General features: G+C 43.7%; 1 protein-coding gene across 3 annotated transcripts in view; it reads left to right on the top strand.

The window, feature by feature from the left end:
* Positions 1 to 12,562, top strand: part of Slc7a11 (solute carrier family 7 member 11) — a 73,573-nt gene that overhangs the window by 51,767 nt on the left and 9,244 nt on the right. For all 3 annotated transcript variants that reach the window (XM_026782989.1, XM_026782994.1, XM_005343948.2), the window contains 5 exons: positions 2,807 to 2,930; positions 4,742 to 4,845; positions 5,614 to 5,710; positions 7,494 to 7,643; positions 9,009 to 9,186. In XM_026782989.1, the coding sequence (XP_026638790.1) occupies positions 2,807 to 2,930; positions 4,742 to 4,845; positions 5,614 to 5,710; positions 7,494 to 7,643; positions 9,009 to 9,186 (653 nt within the window). The remainder of the gene's footprint in view (positions 1 to 2,806; positions 2,931 to 4,741; positions 4,846 to 5,613; positions 5,711 to 7,493; positions 7,644 to 9,008; positions 9,187 to 12,562) is intronic.

Raw genomic sequence — 12,562 nt, 5'->3', positions numbered from 1 at the left:
AGTAATGCTAGTGGCTCTAATTCCCATGGTTTCATAGATCCAATGAGAGCGCATCGTGGTTTATTGTATACCACAGCCTACCCTCTTACTCTTTGGACCCTTACTTTAGGGTTGGTTGCCCCTCCCAATAGCCACCTAGCATATTTGGCTCCACAGCACATTTGAGAACAACATATTTGGCTCCACAGCACATTTGAGAACAACATTACAACTTATTTGACAAACATGTTGACTCTTCTTTCTTTTGTATACAAACATGTCTGGGGAGATTCATCAAGTGAACATCTTTTCTTTTAAATAATAATAATAATAATAATAATAATAATAATAATAATAATAATAATAATAATAATAATAATAATAATAATAATAATAATAATAAAATGGTAAGATGTCTGAGAACACTCCCAACACTACAGTCTGTGCTCTACAGAAACATGACAAGAAGCTCTGAATGCTCCTCTTCCTTTTACTGGAACTTGTGAGAAATGTAATCTTGACGAGACTTCCCCAACTCAATATTCTACAGTTTCATTTCCATGAACAGCAATAGACTTGAGGGAGCCACACTTGTGTGAGAGAGTATACTCTCAGGGTTAAAATGCCCTGATTTCAAATTAGGCCATGCTCACAGCCAAATCCTGAATTCCATTCACCAGCTGGGTGTCCTTGGATAGTTTTTTTTAAGGTTCAAAAATTCCATTTCTTTATAAATAAAAAAAGTACTGATGTTTCCAGCATTCAGGAATTTCCAAGATAAAATGAGGCAGATACGCAGAAGCTTCATAGATGCTGGGGCTGGTGTCAGCCCAATGGCCAGAACTGCTGTTGCTAGGTTCTTTAGTAGGAAACTGAGAAAGAAGGGATGCTAACCTAGAAGGCTGGGTTACCTAAGCCTGCCCTCTGATAAGATGGGTACGGAAAGCCTCACTGTGAGACATACCAAGAAGGGACCAAGCAGGTTCTGGTTTCCAGGTGCAAGGCTAGAGAACTCAGTTCTTGCCTGGGAGGACCATAGTCCCAAGCGTCAGATGTGTTTTTTTCTGTTGTTTTCAGCATTATATGGTGTAACCAAGTTCCCTCTCTTCTGCGAGTTAGTTACCCCAGTTCATTGAGCAATGTCACCTCAATTTTTATCGCTAGAACCTTGATATACTACCTTAATCAATCATGTGTTTGGAAGGCATGGAGGGTCTGTTTCTCCCCTTCTCTGTATCTCCATCTTCCTTTACCCAAAGCATGTAGTTTCCAGGTGGGAAGCTATATTCCAGTTGAATGTACCCATGCGAAGGGGGATCTACACCTCATTTCTTCCTGTTATCCCTTTGCAATGCCATCTTGTCTTTCAGAGAAACAGAATTTGTCTTTAATTGCTTCACTCCTTTTTCTTTCATTGGCCTGGTGATTTTTGTTTTATTTTCCTTTTGCCTTAAATTTAGCGTCTATCAATTACAGCTAGCAAGGTCTGCTATGGTGCTCAAGGGAAATTCCATGGGACCCTTTTCACACCGGGGAAGGGAGAACATCTGCTCCTTTCATGTTTGGATGCCAGGATTTAGAGGTCAAGGCTGAAGGCTTTGGGGATCAGGGCGAGTGTCAGGCTGCAAGCAGCATAATGAATGGCAGCTGCTGACTAGCTCATGTTGCCTGTGCTCAACAGGGAATATTGCTGTTCAGTATAATGAGCCGGGACTCAGGGTGTTAAACACATCTAGCTTGGCCAGTGAGGCTGGCTATGCCTTTCCCCTCCTGGCTCTGAACTGCATTTTAATCCGGGAAGAAATTATGTTGAGGTCTTCATTAATGGCACCCAGCAGGGGGAAGCCTGTATGAGGGCTGATAGCCGAATGCTAGAGAGAGAAAAAAATGACCAGCTTTTGTGCAGGAAGTTGAAGGTTTAAGTTGCTTGAACTGGAAAGGGTCTGAAGAGGCGATTATGTTAAGCAAGTAATGTGTATCGGTAACATGGAATCAAATTATGAGGGTCAGTGGCTTCCTGGCTTTCCCACCACATTAAATGAAGACATAATATTGCATTTGTGCCGGGTACTTCTTGAGGCCACACAGTGTCAGCACTGTCCTGTCGTCCATACTTCACAGCGTGTCTCCTCTAATTTCGTGGGATTATCTGCACGGCTGCTTTATTAGATGCTCCTGATCTTGAGAGCCCTTTGAACTCACAGCAGGGCCATGCAGAGTCGTTATTGTGAACACTTCTCTCCCATACAAGATTCTTATTGCCTTCGTTTTACGGAAGATAGATGCAGCCCACTCCCCTGCTTGCAAAGTCTTCGCTGGTTTGCACCACAAGCTGCCCAAGGGGAAAACACTGAATAGGAAAGATGCTTTGGAGGACTCCCCTTAAAAAGCTGCCAGTACAGTGGATTAATAGCAGAAAGGTATGTGGTCACCAGTGAGCAGCATCAGGGGCGCTTAGGAAAATAGGAGGGATGCTGATCCCATTGAATCAGAAACACAGGGAGGGGCTCAGTGGCCTGCACTTTAACAAGCCTTTCGTGTGACTGTGAGGTTAGTAGAAGCATGGCAATAACATTCATGACATAAGGAAAGAGACTGACCTTTGTATTTGGGGATGAAATAATAGACGAGTTATACAAAATACCCGCCTCCATGAATCTCATTAAACTGCAAAGATAATTTTGTTCTGATAAAATGTCCTTCCATGTGCCAACAGAGCCTTCAGTCATGGCCAAACTGTGACATCCTTTACTGGAATTAGTTTTCTCTATTCTTTGGTAGCAGAGAACACATAATGACTCATAAGTGATGTCTTTGTGTATTCCAGAAACATCCCCCTGGCAATCTGCATTTCCATGGCCATCATCACAGTCGGCTATGTGCTAACAAACGTGGCCTATTTTACGACCATCAGTGCCGAGGAGTTGCTGCTATCCAATGCTGTGGCGGTGGTAAGTCCACATTAAAATCATGCCAGTTTGGCTTTAGGCTAACGAGCTGATGGACCTTTATAGTGATTCCCTCCAGGAGAACGGGTTTTGGAAGACAGTAATCTTTTCCCAGCCTGAATGCTAATAGTTTGAAAATTTTGAGCACACCTTTCTTACCAATATATCATATGATACAGCTAAGTTCTTCCATAGATTCGCTTTGTTTTTATTAATCTCCTAGAAAACATTTCCACATATAGCTGCTGAAAACGCCTCCAAGGCTTTCTTAGAAGGAGGAATTACTTTCCCAGCATGGCTCTAAGGACATGTGGACAGCTACTGAATGTAAATAAATGTAGGTTTTGATTTGCAAAAGTACAACCCACTCTGCTGGTTTCTGGTTATAAACTTTACAAATGTTGACTTGAATCCTTTCTCCGAAGGATCATTCCAGAACTTTGAGGAGGACCAAGTCTATTTATTTCCAGCATAACCTTGGAACAGTAGTGTTGGGGTATTCATAAATTTGAGAACAACTAGGCAATTAAATGTTAAAGAGATGTTGCTGTAATACTTGAAGATGCCAGTGTGCATTGTAACTCCCTAAGAAATACAAGCACACAAATCTAAAGCATTTCCCTAAGTTTAATTGACACTGGGATCACAGTTGTTTCCAAAGACCATGCTATATGACTGTTTTCTCTGCAACACAGACTTTTATATTTGCTCAAACGTTTTAGCTTGTAAGAAAGAATTCACGCATTAAATCAAAAATAGGAAGGGTGAAAAACTCAAAAACGTCAAGTGACCATCCCGTCCATGAATGCCAATTCCTTTTAAAACAGTATTGCTTCCTATCAACGCCACACACGGGATAAACATCTCGGTTTGACTGAACCAGCGTATGAGTTCACTGTATGAAAAGGGCTTTGTCCACTGCTGGGCGTGCTATCAGGCAGTGACGTGTATAAAGTTTCCAGGTGTCTGGTCAGTTGCCTCACCTTTCTAGGTAAAGGGTAACACTAAATTTTGGAGACCAAAATGGGATCTGTTGATTGCATTGCCCCAGCTGCATCAAGTACAATGAAAAAAAAAAATCCTACATTAAAAATAAGTTTATCCTTCACAGAAATGTGCAAGGCTGCGCATGGAGAAAATCTCAGAACTTTGTCTACCTTCTCCATTTCCTGCCACTTGTCAGGACTGGGGTTGTGTTCTAGCTTTTTACAGGAAACCCTGGAAGAAAACGGGGCAGCTTCCTAGGGTGGGGGAGGGTTAACTCCATGAACTGGTTCAGCTGGTATGACTGTACTGGAGGAAGGAACCCTGTAGACTGGCCCATTGGTAGTAGGACGGACATAAATGATCAGCTTGTCTGTTGTCTTGTCCTATCGTCTAGCTCTAACTCTTGTGAATGCATGTCTGTACCCCATCATACAAAGGTGGCTTTCTGGGCTAAAGAGCAGGTAGTGTACCGAACCATTTCTGTCTCTAAAAGCAGAATTTCCGAGTTGAGCCTCTTCTTCTGATCAGAGGTAGAGATGATATACATCATGGTTGATAAAGATTCAGTAAATGGATCATCGCTTTGAAGAGAGAGAGAAGGTGACTGTTGAGACCTTTGCTCACAGGTCTGAGACAAGCAATGCCATGGTACCCGCTTCCGATGATTGTCTGAGGAGTCCGTTTGACCCTAACCAAAAAGAAGGGTTATAAAACATTCACATAGCACCAGGCTAATAGAAAGTCAAAGAGCAAGTTTGGCCTAAATTGTTTCATTTTATTCCACTTTCTGGGAAAGCATTAATTTGCTTCGTTCTCTCTTTCCCCAGACCTTCTCTGAGCGGCTGCTGGGAAATTTCTCGTTAGCAGTCCCGATCTTTGTTGCCCTCTCCTGCTTCGGCTCCATGAACGGTGGCGTGTTCGCTGTCTCCAGGTGAGCGGGTTCATGTATTTTCAGAAACACATTTCTGTTTTAGAGATTGGATGTGATAAGGATAACTTTTAAACAGAAAAGCAATAGTGCCTCCGACCCTGTTGTTTTTAAAGCGATATGCAAGTTTGTAGTAGATTCTAGTGCAGCGTGTTTGATTCTCTCCAGTAGAGGGCGCTGCGTGTCTACACATAGCCCGCTCTGAGCCGGCCATGCAGCATTTTTTAGAGTCTGTCTACAGGGCCTAATAACAGCTTTTATTTCTGGCGATAAAGTCTTTTGTTTTCCTGAAGGTGCCACGAAAAAGAGTAAAGTAGAAAGTAGAAATAACCACCCAGCCATCTGTAACCCTTTTACTTTGTTTGATGACACATAAATCTCATTTTCTTATGTTACAATTTAAGTCATATGAATGCTACATGTATGTACATGTGTTTAATGTTTGTGTGCTAGACTGGATTGACACTAGCAATATAGAGTTGACTTTGCTACAAGCTCTTCGTGTGTAGGTAAAGCTCCACTCAGTGAGACGTTGCTATTGCTTTTCCTCAAAGCATAATAAGATATGTCCCAGATATCATAAGTCTTGACATGAGACTTATAACGAAGTCTGCCCTTTGTCTGCAAGGCACAGCTAAAATGACCATCTAAGAAACGGTAACATGCTGAGTGTGAGAAAGATGTACACATGTTGCTTTGGGGATTTCAGGATTTTTCCTATTCGAATGATTGATTCTATAGTGAACTCCATCCACGTTTTTCTCCCACCAGGTTGTTTTACGTTGCGTCTCGAGAAGGGCACCTTCCGGAAATCCTTTCCATGATTCATGTCCACAAGCACACTCCTCTGCCAGCTGTTATTGTCTTGGTAACGCACATTAACAAGTATATGTAGATTATATATATACCCTCACAAAAGGTTTAGCAAAAGGCGGAGTCAGAACAGACTTCCTTTGACTCCGTGTTTCTGGTGTGTATGGAAAGCCCTGGGTATGCTCCGCCCCGTTTCTGTTTCACCTCTGAGAACATTTGTAAGGTATAATGGGAAGTAAGGGCTGCGGTTTCTTTGCTTGGCAGAGAACCTCAAAGGAGAGAAAAGGAAAAACCACAAGGACAGAGTTTCGACTACTGACTCCAAGTTCAGCTGAAAGCAGGCTGTGCAAGCATTACCCGTTGTCTCTCCTCCTGGCCCCCATCATAATGAAACCCACCCAACCCCATCCAAAGCGTAGATAAAGCACTAAGCAGTGAAATGGTTCTCCAGTTGTCACTAAGACCTGCAAGAGCCCCAACCTTACGGAGAAGAAAGGGAAAGCCCACATGTAAACTGAAGCTGTGGAGTTCTCTATGCCAGGGACACTCTTTGTGAAAAGTGGGGTACAAAAGACTGTACAAGGTGTAGGAGCCCTCAAATACCCATTGGCCATGTTCTAGTCATTTTTATTTTAGTATCATTTTTCCCTCAACTGAAATGTGCTGTTCAGAGTGCCCTAGGAAGCACTGAACATTTTTTCTTCTCCGTGCATTTAATTTGTTTCAGAACGCATCCTTGAAATTTCTTTTTAAAGTACGCACGCACTCTGTGAGGAACCTAGAAGCTAACATCCCTTGTGGGAGCATCAAGTATTATTATTCCATGAAGTGGGCTTTCATCTGAAGCCTCTGCCACCAGTCACGCCGTCCTTGGCTTTCTCAGCGGCAGAGGCCCGACCTACTGCTTGCTGTTCTGCAGGCTCCATTCTTTCCTCTTCTTGAGGGTCACGTGCAGTTAGCATATGAGGAGAGCGGACCTGGAGCAAGAAGAGGTCCATGTTTTACAGTCAGGAGCCGAAAGATTCACCTCATCCTGGTGACTTCCTGTGTGTGGGCTCCAGGAGCATCTCAGAAATCACCTCAGAGCAGCCTTTGAGGTTCCTAGTGGAGCCGCATTTAATATTTATGATTGGCGCTTACTAATAATTGAAGCCCCATTGATTTTGAGTGATTGAATGCTTTTTTTTTTGAACACATTGTCTGGGGCAGGGTGACCCTGGTACACTGCTAGTCTTGAAAGCATAAGGACTGGGAAGTTTAGTCCCTCAGAACCATATTTATAAAGTGCTGGCATCGTGGCTTGGGTTCATAATCCCAGTGCTGGGGAGGCAGAGATAGGGAGATCCCTGGAGCTCACTGGCCTGCCAGCCTAGCCTACCTGGCCAGTTCTAGGCCAATGGTAGAAGGGACCTGAAGAATTGACAGACTGAGAACAGCAGCTAAGTTTGTCCCCTGGCCTCCACACGCATTTATAAACCTGCATTTATATACATGTAGACAGACACACGTGCACACAGCACAGAACAGCCACAGAAAACACATTGTCTCCTCTTTAGTGAGGGAAAGGAATGGACAAAGTAACAAAACAGCACATTCGCATAAAATTCCAGCTGAACCCGGGGTGATGACCGCATCCCCCAACTGAGGCTTAGCTGTAACCTAAGAAGAGAATATGGAAAAGAAGTGTGTGGTATGTAGGCTTCTGTCAGGATGATGGTCTCTTGTTATACAATAAGGCATTGGAAAGACACATGTGAAATGAGACAGTGTTGTTGTTGGTATTGCCTGCCCCCTCTCAGTTCGCTGCCTTAACCTTGTCTCCTCTCCCCCACCGCCAGCATCCTCTGACGATGATAATGCTCTTCTCCGGAGACCTCTACAGTCTTCTGAATTTCCTCAGTTTTGCCAGGTGGCTTTTTATGGGACTGGTAGTTGCCGGGTTGATTTATCTTCGATACAAACGCCCAGATATGCATCGTCCTTTCAAGGTAGCCTGGACAAGCTTGATGGGTTTGCATAAATCTCTCTCCTAATACCTAGGCCTCTTTTGTCATAACTTGATGATGGGGAGGTTTGGAGGACAGCATCCTGCAGTGTAAAAGATGTAACTCTCGCAGGGAGTGCTTTCTAATATGTTTTACTTAGGGAAAGCATATATATATATTTTAAGTAGAATATAGTGAATTCATTGCAGATTTTACCTGTTGAGAACAGGTAGTGTTAAAAGATACTTTTTGTGTTGGGTTTTCATGCCTGACTTGGTGTGCTTCAGAGGGTGGAATTCCCTCATTTGTCTTCATGCCCAATTGTTGACACAGCTGGGCTAGGAAAGAAAGAGTACTTCATTAATTATAACTTGGAAAGAGGAACAGCTTTAAGGGTTAGGAAGAGTTTTAACTTAACATTATAGTCATTATGTTGTTATATTATGTTATGTTATATTATATTATAACATGATAAAGCAATGGCTGTCAACCTGGGGAACTAGGAGGTTGAATGACCCTTTCACATGGGTCTCCTAAAACCATTGGAAAACACAGATATTTACATTATGATTCACACTGCTAGCAAAATTATAGATAATCTAATGTTTGGGGGGGGGTCACCACAGCCTGAGGAATTGTCTTAAAGGGCTGTAGCATTAAGAAGGTTGAGAATGACTGCTCTAAAGAAGCATGAAATAGAAAGAGCTTGCCACCAGGCGGGACGGCCATTTACCGTGCCCAGCATTTCCCTGGGGGAGGGCTGGAGAGCTGGCTTGTCGTCTCCTCAGCCTCAGCTGTCCATGGGTCAACGCCATCTCGCATTTATTTGCTCTTAAGACAATAGCACTGATAACGCTGCAATCATGTCATCAGGGTTTGTTTCTGATAGTATTCGCGGCCACATGCCTGCAGCATCTTTATTAGCTGTTGACTAGGATTCGGCCTGCTTTATTCCCGTGGGGTTGGAGTGTGACTCTCAACAGGAAATCAATGTTCACTGACAGGTGTTAACACGTAGCAAAGCCACCGGTGCTCCTGACTCCCTATGAAAGTGGTTTCTAATCACGATTACCAAGTAAGCAATCTTTTCAGATGAAAAACGTAAATCCTAATGATCCTTTGCAAGTGAAAGAATTTGAAGAGATCATCGACTAGCCCTAAGAGATCATCTACTAGCCCTAGACTTGGTTCAGACATCCTAAAAATGAGTTCAAGTTAAGAAACTGCACCTAATACAGGCTCTGTGCTGCTTGGAGGGATTTTGCTGCTTGCATGGGTGGAGGCCCATGGCCTGGTCACATGACTGGTACCCTCCACCCCTGGTCTCTTGAACTTGAGTGATGCTGTTTTCCTTTGGCCGTTTTCCAGGTGCCTCTGTTCATCCCGGCCTTGTTCTCCTTCACCTGCCTCTTCATGGTCATTCTCTCCCTTTACTCGGACCCGTTTAGCACCGGGATGGGCTTCCTCATCACACTGACCGGAGTCCCTGCGTATTATCTCTTCATTGTGTGGGATAAGAAACCCAAGTGGTTCAGACAATTATCAGGTAAGACTTTTAAGCCTCTTGGACCTGGCAATAAACTGCTATAGAGAACCCATAAAGGTACACACATCCAGTATGCATCTCTTAAACTTTAAAACGACGTGTGGTACCATTGTTATTAAATGACTGCATTTTAATTGCGGTTGTGAGGAGAGAGGCAGCAAAGGGCATTTAGAGTGCAGCCCCGGTTGCATCCAGTTGGGCATTTCATTTGGGTGGTTGTAGCCACTGGCATTTTTGGGAATAGCTTCTTTAGGCAGAGTCTTTCCGATGCTGCAAATGGCCTCACTGCTCCTTGGAATCCCTTAGTGACATAATGCTTGTTCTCCTGGGTGGAACAAAGCCAAGTGACTATCGTAGCATTAAATCGACCAATGACGTGAGATTTCCTGGTGAGTGAGGTGGAAGCCTGCAAATGTCTTAAGCAGCGAGGCTACAACTCCACCTTGTTAGGAAAGGGCGCTGCAGGAGGTTCTGGTGACAGCACAAGCCATGAGGAGGATGAGAACTTGGATGTCTTTTATGTTTTCTATGCTTGCACACGTGAGACTGCTTTCAGTTCTGACAACTGTTTGAAGGAGTAGAAGCCATTGTCCTTACTACATAGATGCTGAATTATGGCGCCAGAGGATTCGTGTCACTCTGATGGTGATGGCTATTGCTTTTAGGGACCAGGGAGTATCTGATGAGGCGAAGCTGTAACCAGGATGCAGAGAACGGCACAGAATGAGGGACTAGGCATAACAAATGCCTTATAAATGCAGTCCTCCGTCAGCTAATTCTTCCAAACAAACCCATATTTAGTTAGGGTTTTCTCTGTTGGAGACACTGACTATAGGTCTTCTGAAGGGAGGAGAATTTTTGTTAAAATATTTAGGATTAGCCAGACGGTGGTGGTGCACACTTTTAATCCCAGCACTCGGGAGGCAGAGGCAGGTGGATCTCTGAGTTCAAGGCCAGCCTGGTCCACAAGAGCTAGTTCCAGGACAGGATCCAAAGCTACAGAAAAACCCTGTCATAAAAAACCAAATTAAAAAAATAATTGGGATTAGTGTCGCTTGGCTTCTTGCTATCATTTAGGGCTGAGTTGGGAGTCATCCCTGAAACTAGGGCTTTATGTCTTGCCCAAGGCCTAGAAGAAAGAGCCAACAGCCTTTGGGAGGAGCCTGGAGTGAAAAATTATTTTATCCCCTCCAGAAGGTTTTCTGTCCTTCCCTGTGCAGCCAGTTCTAACTAGTCTCTTGTCTCACTACCATAGACATGCTTGAAGCGCTCAGTAAGTTCAGATCAGAAATTTTCATACACAATCTTTTTTTGTTGCCCTTCTGTGCTCATGTAATGTTGGAGGTTTTGCTATTTTTCTGCCTCTAATGATGTTTTGAACATATTCAAGGCGGCTGAATTTAGTGTTAGTCTTTTGTGAAACAAACTGTGGTGGCCGAGACCCACGAAGGTGGTTTGGTTCTCAGGGACTCTCTGCCATCTTACCAGGGCCCCAGCCACTCTGCTTTATACTGTGATCATCACAACTCTTTATCTTTATAGACACTGTGAAAGGGACTAGGGAAAACAACAGTCCTCTGTAATTCTGTTTGATTTTCCTCTTAGGCAGCATTCTTGTAGTAAAATAAAATTCATAGTATTTATTGCTGCAGTAGGGTGTATTTTTGTAGCCTTTGGCCAAAACAAAACACACAGAGACAAAGCAAGAGCCTCCTACAGCAAGCAGTACTGGGCCCTTCCCCCAAAGATGTACTTTCTGTTAGAGAGGAAACTCCACGTGAGCGTGGAGGCAGGAGAGCCTTGCTTCCAGCAGTTTGTTCAGGAGTTTAATATCATGTTTGCTTGGTAAATTGTCTAGTTTTTATGTTATGCTGTTTGATTTTTTTTTTTTATATCTCAGTATGTATGAATGGATCAACCCTGGGAAAAGGTGACAGTGATGGTCTATCAAAATGCCCCTGGCCGGGGCTGTTTCTAGCCACCATTCAGAAACCAGTGTACAGTTGGTACAGACAGCCAGGGGGTGCTCCTAGTCTCTTAGCCCAAGGATGTGAGATTTCTCGAGCTCTGATGAATACCTCTGGCCACAGGATGCCAGTATTGAACCACTTTTTATGTTATAGTATTTCCAGATCTGGAAGAGAGCACTCTCTTAAGGGGGTAGTCAGATATGCCGACAGCTCTCTCCACGTCTCTAAGAGGGCAGTTCATTCTTCTGCTTGGTTGTTTATATGATTTATTTATCTACAGTCAGGCAAACTTCCCAGGGGAGAAAAAGGGGGCAGGTTCCACCCTGATGTGTATGGAGACACGGAGGTAACAGACCCTGGAAACACAGGCTGGCTAGTGGCAGCAGCCGTTGAACTTGATAGTTACCTGTCCAACCTTAGCTCACCTGAGAGGCAGTAGGATGGCCAGCAGCCGGTCCCCCTTGCTCAGGTGGAGATAGAGAGGCAGCTGTATTTAAACATAATCTTTGATTGTAAAAATAAACAAACAAAAACCCATTCTGGCTGACATGAGCAGAATGCCTATAATCCATCTTTCTAGAACACAAGCTAGAAAGTTGAGAGCCTGGCAGCATACGTTGGCCAAGTGTATCAGGATAGCTTCATTTGGGATGGGCCACTGAAAGCTGACTAATGCATTTGCAGCCTTTCCCCAAAGATTAGAGTGTACTTATTTAATCCACTAAGTTTGCCTATATTCTTAGAAGCTCAGAAGATGTGCCACTAAATAAATATCATGCATATGAAAGTACTTTAAGAGAACATATTATTATTTTTAATATAGCTTCTGGGGTAAGAGTGACTTTGCCCTGTTTCCCAAGCTCACTCAGTCTTGGCTGTTGCTCCCCTGTGGATACCAGGTGTGATGGGTTGAGTGAGATTTTGCAAAGTCGGCTGTTCCAGATTCCTTCAAGAATAACCAGGGAACATGAAAAACAAAACTGAAAACACTGCATTCCTGAAAAGTCCCGTAGGTTTCAATTATGGAAACCTCCAACTGTCAGTCATTGGCTCACCGTTATTGATGGATCATTGTCTGGCCACTAATCTTATTGCGAATGTAAATAGATTATATGACACTCCAAAGCCACATGTTCTGCAGTGTTTCTAGAAGCTTCCTCGCCTCTACTGAGCACCTGTGCCAGCCGCACTGTTGTAAGACAGCCTACAAGGAAAAGTTGGGAAGCCAATGAATACCTAAGGCCAATGCCAATCCGTTCGCTGAACACTCCACCATTATACAAGTTATGCCACTTGTATAATGGAACGCCAAGGGGAGGGTTTAAAAAATTCCAGGGGAGATGTCAACAGAGTTGAGTAGGCAGAACCATACAGTTTGGGTCTCTGTCTTGCTCTGCTGAAAGGAG

Source organism: Microtus ochrogaster, chromosome 1, assembly GCF_000317375.1.
Source record: "Microtus ochrogaster isolate Prairie Vole_2 chromosome 1, MicOch1.0, whole genome shotgun sequence".
NCBI classification, from domain to species: Eukaryota; Metazoa; Chordata; class Mammalia; order Rodentia; family Cricetidae; genus Microtus; species Microtus ochrogaster.
The sequence above is the reverse complement of the archived record's forward strand: the minus strand, read 5'-3'. Positions and strand labels throughout refer to the sequence as shown.